The sequence below is a fragment of the Diplotaxodon limnothrissa genome, linkage group LG6 (assembly GCF_057381915.1).
Source record: "Diplotaxodon limnothrissa isolate DT_005_m linkage group LG6, D_limnothrissa_male_GT1.1, whole genome shotgun sequence".
NCBI lineage: Eukaryota > Metazoa > Chordata > Actinopteri > Cichliformes > Cichlidae > Diplotaxodon > Diplotaxodon limnothrissa.
Genome location: NC_140601.1, coordinates 12,734,345 through 12,744,138, shown reverse-complemented (window position 1 = coordinate 12,744,138; position 9,794 = coordinate 12,734,345). Strand labels below are relative to the sequence as shown.

General features: G+C 47.1%; 1 protein-coding gene across 1 annotated transcript; it reads left to right on the top strand.

The window, feature by feature from the left end:
- Window positions 1-2,657: 2,657 nt before the first annotated feature.
- On the top strand, window positions 2,658-5,970 carry LOC146630231 (uncharacterized). Its single transcript, XM_085356558.1, has 5 exons — window positions 2,658-3,062; window positions 3,318-3,659; window positions 3,738-3,872; window positions 4,038-5,018; window positions 5,935-5,970. The coding sequence occupies exons 1-5, from the start codon at window positions 2,658-2,660 to the stop codon at window positions 5,968-5,970; spliced, it is 1,899 nt and encodes a 632-aa protein (XP_085212684.1).
- Window positions 5,971-9,794: the final 3,824 nt, after the last annotated feature.

Below are 9,794 nucleotides of genomic sequence, written 5' to 3'. Positions count from 1 at the left end.
ACTCGTGATGCAGAGCCACTAATGCTTTATATCTTTTTGAGGCATTTTGTCCATGTGAGAATCTAACATTACACAGTATTACAAAGGCGAGGTTTCATGAGAAGGAACTAATGGAGAGAATCTGTGGGCTGAATCGGCAGATCATTTGATTTATTCAGGCCTTGCACAGCAACTGATAACCAAATCTGTCTGTAGTAACGTTGCTGTGCCATTGAAACAAAGAATGGTACATCCTGTCAGGCCTCCTGATGACCTGTCTGTTAGGCTTGATCTGACTCTTCCCATTTTAACATTTTGTTCTTATTAAGAAAAGCAAAGACGTGACAGGAAATACAGCATATGGACAAAAGAACTAGTGTAGGTACCAAGTACCTACACATTACACCAACTTCTCAGCCATGGAAACCAATACCATGAAGCTCCCAGTGCACAGTTTTTGTGCTGATGTTAATGTCGGAGAAAATTTGGAGCGCTGCAGTTATTGAGTCAGCAGTGCGTTGGTACATTTTTTGCACTACGTGTCTCAGCACTCATCAATCTCATCTGCAACTTTGCATGGTCTGCCATATTGTGACGAAGTCATTGTGGTTCATAAACTCTTCCACTTTGCAATAATCCCACTTACAGTTGTTTGTGGAATACTAGGAAGAAAGAAATTTCACAAACAGATTTTTTTCCAACAATGAAAACACTGAATACGCTGGACACAGGACAAGAGACTATCAAAATAAAACAGGAAACATGAGACACACCCTAAGACATGGCCTGATTGAACACAGGGAACAGAGGGAGCAAGAGACACGAGTGGGAAACAGATGACTCAATGTGGAGACAGAACTTCACATGCAAGATACACATGACAGACAACGCAGGGAGGCACAAAAGGGAATAGACTCAAAAGGAAAGTCAACAATACCAAATGAAAACATGAGAAACACAAAAACACTGTGTCAGAGGCCCAGTACTGTGACATTAAGCTGCGTTTATCTGCTGTTTCTTAGACTGTATTGTTTCAGATAGTGTATCTGTTGCTTAAAGGTCATCTATCAATCATAATCATACTTTAACTGCATAAGAAGGTGCTTTGGTTACTGTTACCATGTTTGCTTCCTACTGCTTGTGTTTAGAGAGGTGTGCTTCAGTGTGTCTCTCCTACAAACACACATCTCAGAGAACCGAAAGTATTAACTTTATAATATTAATGCAGACATAACCACCAATTACTTTTAAACTCAGTCTTTTAATAGTCTGCACCATCACTACTCATTCCTTAATATTCATTCCTCACAAGTCCTCGGGGGGAGCATTAGTAGCAGCAGATGTCCTGTGATTGTAATATCCAAGAAACTTTCAGAGGGATCAGTGATCCCTGTCTTGCTGCCATGGTGAAGGAATCCCAAGTGGCTCCAATGTACAAAACGGCTCCAACAACAATTTCAGCTCCTTCCAGAAGATCAGTTATTAAGACTCTCTTCACTGTTTGGCTCGCAAAAACACCAAAAAACATGCTGATCAGAAATGAGGCATATGCAGATAATGTAGGGTTTTCTTTTCATTTTCTTAACTTTAAAGGTACATTTTTCTGTAACAGTTTTTTTTCCCTACAGACCAGTACAACAGAGGTAAATGGAATTTATTTTGAGGCTCTCAAATTACTGAAAAACCTGATCAGGAATACCAAAGGCCTGGCTGTAATCCATTTTCAGTGGAACTGCTATGTACTTCAAACATCAATCCACTCACCTGCGTTAGATTGGCAGGAGAATGCATATCTAAACCTCGGCAAATAAAAGAGGAAAAAATCACTAAAGTCATAAATCTAAATGACTCAACCTTTTCAACCTAATCACCATGCTGGTTTCTAAGCACAAATCGCTTCATTCCTACGGTCTCTGTCCAGGTTATATCACTCCAGTGGCTATTCATAGAACATGTAGAAGGTTTTTTACTGTAGCCAGCCACACAAACACTTAGGTTTCTGCACTGGGTGACTTTTCTACCAAGTAAAAGGTTTGTGAAAGTTTCATCAGATGTCGAGTTTCTCCTTTAAACCATGTGTTTGATTTACGCTCAATTTGATCATTTTTGACAGAACAATTTAAAGATTATTTCCAAAGTATTTAGGTGTCATGGTCCTGGGTCGTTGACCCAGCGTTTTGTGTTTTGTGATTATTTCCCTCTGTTCTAGTTATTCTGTGTCCTCCCCCCTTGTGTCCGGTTCGGGTTCTAGATTTCCTGTTTTGTTCTGAAAGTCTGTGTCTGTTGTCATTGTGTTCAGCTTGTGTCCTCCAGTCATCATGTGTATTCAGATCAGCTGTTCTTCCCTCCTGTGTGCGATTACCCGATTACCTTGTGTGTGTGTGTATATATAGTGGGTGTCGGTCTGTGTTCGTTGTCGGCTCGTCTGTGTTTCTTGGTATCCTGGTCCTTGGTCTGCGTCTCTCTGCTCCGCTCTCCGTTTTGTAAGATTTCAGGTTTGCTCTTTAGTTTCTCCCAGTTTAGGTTTGTCATTACTCATGCTTCATTGCCTGTTTTTGCCACTGCCACCGTGTAAATAAACTTCACTCGTATCATCAGTTTGCTGCATTTTGGGTCCTCCTTTTCCTCCACACCACACGGCTCACTCCGCCAGCCGTGACAGTACGAGCCGACCAAACATGGACCCAGCGGCATCCGCACCTCCCGAGGAGCTTCGGGAGGAACTAATTGACTCTGTTTCCAGGTTGGATAACCTATGGCTCGAGCATGAGGGGGAAGAGTGTCTCCGCGCTGTAGAAGCCAGGCTACAGCAGCTCATCTCTGCTCACTCCTGGCTGCTGGACTCTCTTCACCCGCTCGCACAGGACTTCATACTCAACGAACTGCACCTTCACCCACCAGCCGCTACCGCTTCCCAACTCAGCCCGGCGGCGAAGATTTTGCCCGGCCCGCCGGAGGTTTTGCCCGGCCCGCCGGAGGTTTTGCCCGGCCCGCCGGAGGTTTTGCCCGGGAGGAAGCGACGATCGCGCCGTCGGCGCATCACCCCACAGCCGAAGACTAGGACTTTGGAACTGCCAGCTGTGGTGAGTGAAAAGGACCCTTTTTCTGTTTTGGACTGTGTGTCTGTTTATTCCGGGGCTGTGTTTTTTGAGTCGGCTGCCCTGCCGGTAGCTCAGTTAGCTGCCCAGCAGCCACTAGCTCAGTTAGCCACTCAACCGTCACCCCCATTACAGTCACAGCCAGACCTATTAGACACCTTGTTACAATCCGTGGCTCAGTCAATAGCTCAGTTGGTAAGAGACTCATCAGCGTTATTACCAGCTCAGCCACCTATTCAGCCACCATCTTCACCAGCTCCGCCTGTACTACAAGTCCAGTCCATCCAACCGGAAAAGCACTGTTTTTCACCTGTTCATGTCAAGCAGAGAGACACACCACATAACGCAGTAGTCAGTCCGCAACAGCTGGCCAGCCCAGAGACTGTGACGCACTCCAGGGCCTCCCCAGAGGCTGGGTCCCAGCCCCCGGCCGACTCTGGGCCCCTGGAGATTAAGAAGCCAGCTGAGGACTGTATCCGGCTGTCGCTGCCCGAGCTGGGTCAATGCTCTGTGCAGCTGCAGTCTGCCTTGTGTTTGCCAGAGGCCCGTGTGCCTGCTGGTTCTGACCCGTGCCTGCCAGAGGCCCGTGTGCCTGCTGGTTCTGACCCGTGCCTGCCAGAGGCCCGTGTGCCTGCTGGTTCTGAACTGTGCCTGCCAGAGGCCCGTGCGCCTACTGGTTCTGACCTGTGTGTTCCAGGGGCCCCGGTGCCCACTGGTCCAGAGACTGTTTTCGCTGGGGGGCCCGAGGAGCCCGTCCAGCCTCCTGCCTCGTCAGCTGGGGGGCCCGAGGAGCCCGTCCAGCCTCCTGCCTCGTCAGCTGGGGGGCCCGAGGAGCCCGCCCAGCTTCCTGTCTCGCCAGCTGGATGGCCCGAGGAGCCCGTCCAGCCTCAAGACTCATCGGCTGGAGGTTCAGGAGAACCTAGCCAGCCTCCTGTCTCGTCAGCTGGGGGGCCCGAGGAGCCCGTCCAGCCTCAAGACTCGTCAGCTGGAGGTTCAGGAGAACCTAGCCAGCCTCCTGCCTCGTCAGCTGGAGGGCCCGAGGAGCCCGTCCAGCTGCCAACTGCAGCCTCATCATCCTCGCCAGCTGCAGCTTCATCCACGCCGCGGGCAGCAGCAGCTTCTTCCACGCCTGCAGCGCTACAGTCTCCGGCTTCCACGCCGTCGCCTGCTGCAGCCTCATCATCCTCGCCAGCTGCAGCCTCCGAGCCTTCATCCTCGCCCGGTCCAGCCTTCGTGTCTTCAGCATCGCCTGGTCCGGCTCCAGCCTTCGTGTCTTCAGCATCGCCTGGCCCGGCTCCAGCATCCTCGTCAGCATCGCCTGGTCCGGCTTCTGCTTCAGCTTCGCCTGGTCCGGCCTCTGCTTCAGCATCCTCATCAGCTGCCTCGTCTGGTCCAGCCTCTGCTTCGGTCTCGTCTGGTGCTGCGACGGCCACGCCACCTTCGGGTCCCAAACTGCCGCCTCGACATCGGCGGTCATCTGCCAGGCCGCTGGTGGAGCGTCATCGTCAACATGGACGACCTCCTAGACGCCGCCGCTGCCTTCCGCACGGTCGGCCTCCAGACTTCTGTTATCGCCGCCGTTGCCGTCCGCACGGTCGGCCTCCAGACTTCTGTCATCGCCGCCGTTGCTGTCCGCACGGTCGGCCGCCTGAACGGTTTCCCTGTTGCCGCCGCTTCCGTGTGCACGGGCGGCCCCCTGAACTGCCTCCACTCCGCCACCGCTGCCTTCCGCTCGGTCGGCTTATGGATCTACGTCGCCGACGTGGCCGGCCTCAGAAGATGAACTGTCCTGGACTTCTGAGTTGTCAGCCTCCGGGCCGGCCTCCTGAACTGTGTTTTGTTCTCGTGCTCCAGCATGTGTGTTTTTGTTTTGGACAATTCTCTCGGTTCACTGGAGCTTGTGTTGGTCCCTCCGTCCTGGGCCCCCGCCGCCCGCCCTGGGTTGGTCGTCTGTTTTTGTTTTGGGCTGTCTGGAGCCAGCCCTTGGAGGGGGGGTACTGTCATGGTCCTGGGTCGTTGACCCAGCGTTTTGTGTTTTGTGATTATTTCCCTCTGTTCTAGTTATTCTGTGTCCTCCCCCCTTGTGTCCGGTTCGGGTTCTAGATTTCCTGTTTTGTTCTGAAAGTCTGTGTCTGTTGTCATTGTGTTCAGCTTGTGTCCTCCAGTCATCATGTGTATTCAGATCAGCTGTTCTTCCCTCCTGTGTGCGATTACCCGATTACCGTGTGTGTGTGTGTGTGTGTATATATAGTGGGTGTCGGTCTGTGTTCGTTGTCGGCTCGTCTGTGTTTCTTGGTATCCTGGTCCTTGGTCTGCGTCTCTCTGCTCCGCTCTCCGTTTTGTAAGATTTCAGGTTTGCTCTTTAGTTTCTCCCAGTTTAGGTTTGTCATTACTCATGCTTCATTGCCTGTTTTTGCCACTGCCACCGTGTAAATAAACTTCACTCGTATCATCAGTTTGCTGCATTTTGGGTCCTCCTTTTCCTCCACACCACACAGCTCACTCCGCCAGCCGTGACATTAGGACTAGAATGGAGGGTTTGCCTTTGATCTTTATATTTTGAGGCCCTTAAGACTTCAGCCCAATCACCTCTAAACAGATAACCACTTTTGCCTTTACATCGATCATCTGTGTATACACTCGACTCTCAGGATGTCATGTTTAGTCTGAAACTGAAAAAGATCGGTTACCGTCATGTGATACAGACAAAGGTCTGGAGACCACAAATGTTCAATCAGTTAGCAGTTAGCTAGTCCTACACACATATATCTCAGACAAGAAGTTTTTATCAATGTCCCTTTATTTGGAAAAGAAAGCTCTCTCATAACTCATTAAAGATGTCTTCTCTCCCACGCAGTCACCCATTTACATTTTCATCCTCTCCTCCAAATGAGACATTATGGAGGATTCCCAATGGTGAAGATTGTTTTTCCTGCAGACAAAACCACAACCAGCCATGTTTTGAATTTTTTATGCAATGTGGTGATAATCCAAACAGACACAAAGTAGGGGATTACCTCAACTGTATTCCTAATACCAAATTCAATCTCTTTCCACACACTTTCAGCTTTTTCACAAATATATGAAGAAAAGGGTCCCCCATCTCTTTTCCACTTCTCCAGCATATGTCATTAATTTTCATCTTGCCAGTTTACAGAGTCCCGAAACTACTATTGATTACTGTGCAAAGTATTAGCTGTCACTGCACTTCATGTCAGTAAGTATGAAAATATGTTTTTTTTTTTTTTGTTTCAAACAGTCCTGCCCTGAACAGTTTCATTTTCCTCATTTCCATCCTGTCAACTGTGGTGAGTTAGTCCCTCATATATTTTAATCAAGTTTTTATGACCCACCTCTGTGTAATATCTTCTGAAACAGAGCGTGAATTCCAGTGACACAAGGAAAGGTACATTTATTTAACAAAGTCAAAAACAGGTGTGAAATAGGCTGTGTCTATTAAACCTGTACTCACTTATAGAGAGAAATGAATATAAAATTCTGATTGCCTGACAGGAAAAAAAAAATACATTTTAAAGTGTGAAATTGACACAAAATGTGATCTATATCTTTGTGTATATGATAACATATTGTCCCTTTCTTATGGCACTCAACACCACTATGAAAGTCATTTATTACAGCTGGAAATCAATTAAACCACAGCACTGCCAATATACAAAGGTTGTACTGAGAGTAGGAGAAAACTGTCCTCAGTCACACCGTGGAAAACAGTGGTTGGAGACCACGGCATCACCAAAACTCTTGTGACCATGTGCCATCTGTTTCCTGTTGCTTTTTGAATAGTTGTGACTTTGGTGGGTCTGATATCAGTTCATAATTCAGTGGGGTCAAGTTGGCAATTTAATGCAATCTGTGATAAAATTGCAAATAACAATAAATAACATAGAATCACATCACAGTCCAGCCAGAACCTCAGAAATTTGAAAGACAAATTCAGAAATTCCTCCACAAGCAGTCATTTAATTGCTGCATGATGGCAGTTCAACTGCAGAATGACGCAGGTGCTCAACCACATTGTTTTTATACAGGAATAAAACTGGAGTCAGTTAGCAACCAACTGAATCATATCCTCTGCTGCAAACAGATGTGTCAGTGCAGACTGACTCAGACTGATAGCAACGTGTTGGAAGTCTGTCTGCATTTCTAAGTGAGACTGCAATTATTTGAAAAGCTTCAGTTTGCCTCAGAGTGATTGCAGCCGGTCCAAGACCGCAAGAGGTTTCCTCCCACTCGGTGAACTGTGCTGTCAAAGACAGTGGAACAGATGACCACAATAACAATGAATGTGTTGCTAAATAACTTAACGCTGCCTAAATGTGGGAGAGAGACACATGAATAATGTAACTTAGCTAACACAGTAGCCTAGGAAACCAGCAGTCACCTCAAAGACCAAACACCAAAGCTAATTTGGGCATTGTTACTGAAATAAACTCGGTCACTGCCTCCAGAGTAAGATTTTTAATCTGTCATTTTATCGAACTGTTGTTGGTATTGGTGATATCAGATTATTTGTAACAAAAATGTGATGAATGCTGGTTGATTCTAATTTTTGCTTAGAATCAGGTTGTAGGATCACCACTGGCCTAACTCTAACCAGGTAGTTTTCATGTTAAAGCTAACCAGACAGTGTCTTGATGTCTGCTCAATCATCCAGGTAAGTAAATCCCAAAAGGTTGATTCTGGTCATCTCACTGTTGATCAATGGTCATGACAATTTGCATATTAATGATCAAGGAACTGACCTCCCGGCCCATTATTCATTGTTCACTCAGTGGTCCTACTTTCAGTCATTGTGCAAATGTACTGTTGATAAAGTTGAGGAAACCTGCAGTCAGCTGAGACTGAAGATGAGTTGGATGAGTGACGAAACGTTTCTCCCACTGAAAACGCTACGTCCAGATGAACAGAATCAACTTTGGGGCATTAACCAGACAGTACAAACGTACATATAAAAGCGATACAAGAGGAAGAAAAAAAAGAGCACTTAGTGACTTACGGACCAAAACCTCCTGCTTCCTAATGTGGGCTTTGGCTCTTTCCAAAGGATAGAACTGTAACAGTGTTAATTTCATTGACTAATATTTTTGGGTCAATTTTTGCATTTGATGCCATGAAAAGGAAGCTTTTCCATCCATTCATTTTCAGCTGCTTATCCAGGTCTGGATCATGAGGGCAGCAGTCTGAGCAGAGATTCACAGACCTCCCTCTCCTCAGCTATCTCTTTCATCTATTCTGGGGGGACGTAGAGGCCAAGCCAGCCAAAGAGACATAACCTCTCCAGTGTGTCCTGGGTTTGCCCAGGGGTCTTCTCCCAGTGGGATATGAAACACCGCATGAGTCTTGGTGCAGCCACAACAACCTGGTGCTGAATGCCCAGAAGACAGTGGAGATTATTGTGGACTTCAGGAAGCACACAGCCCCACTCCCCCCCATCATCCTGACTGACACCCCCATCACCTCTGTGGACTCATTCCGCTTCCTGGGTACCACCATCACCCAGGACCTGAAGTGGGAGCCCACCATCACCTCCGTCATCAAGAAAGCCCAGCAGAGGATGTACTTCCTGAGGCAGCTGAAGAAATTCAACCTGCCAACACGGACGATGATGCAATTCTACACTGCAATCATCGAGTCCATCCTCACCTCCTCCATCACCGTGTGGTACGCTGGAGCCACTATCAGGGACAAACAGAGACTGCAGCGTGTTGTGCGCTCTGCTGAGAAGGTGATTGGCTGCAGACTCCCATCTCTGCAGGACCTGTACACCTCCAGGACACTGCGGCGTGCAGCCCGGATCTCAGCTGACCCTTCTCACCCTGGACACAGTCTGTTTGACCTGCTCCCCTCAGGCAGGAGGCTCCGGTCCATTCGCACCAGAACCTCTCGCCACAAGAACAGTTTCTTCCCCTCTGCTGTTGGACACATGAACAATAACCACATGATTGTCCCCGCCACTAACACATGACCCTACGCTGTGTCACTGCATCATTCCATGTTTGGCACTGATCACCACCTGCACTCATGTATATATCTTTCTACGTAGCACTCATAATTCTTATTCTCATGTATATATCTCATGTATATCTCATGCACATATCTTTCTTTCTACATAGCACTTTAATTCTTATTGTCTGCACTGAAGCACCGCAGCAATTTCCTAATGTTGTAAACCTCAACATCTGGCAATAAACCCATTCTGATTCTGATTCTGATTCTGATGACACTTAAAACTGCATTTAATCATACATTCTTACAGTTCTTTTTTAAGTAAACTTTTAGCATTTGAGATGAAGGAGGGCAAATACATTTTGTCTCTGTAAAATTGTAAAACAGGGCCCTACCCTTGGTGACGGAGGTGTTTATTACATATAGATAACTAAGACATGTAACATGACAAAGCAAGCACTGTGCACCACTGCTGCCTATTAGGCTCATAATGTCCTATCCTTACATGCTTGATTGGTAGATAAAGGACATAACACTGGCAGTCCATCTTAGGATGGGCTACAGAATCATCAAATATCAAAAGAACCGCAAGAGCTACAGGGATGAATTACATACTGCGTGAGGTTAACGAGAAAATGTTTGCGTTTCAGGAAATTGACCCTTTAGGTTCCATTTGCATCATGTCATAATGATCGAACATCAAATGGGTTTCAAGAAACGACGTTATTACCAGCACTCATCATCAGACATATG

What these genes read in the sequence shown, in the direction of transcription:
- LOC146630231 (XM_085356558.1), top strand. Translation starts at nt 2,658, where the DNA reads ATGGACCCAGCGGCATCCGCACCTCCCGAGGAGCTTCGGGAGGAACTA. An exon ending in CTTTGGAACTGCCAGCTGTG is followed by an intron (nt 3,063 to 3,317) that starts GTGAGTGAAAAG and finishes CCACCTATTCAG; the next exon opens with CCACCATCTTCACCAGCTCC. An exon ending in CTGACCCGTGCCTGCCAGAG is followed by an intron (nt 3,660 to 3,737) that starts GCCCGTGTGCCT and finishes TGCCTGCCAGAG; the next exon opens with GCCCGTGCGCCTACTGGTTC.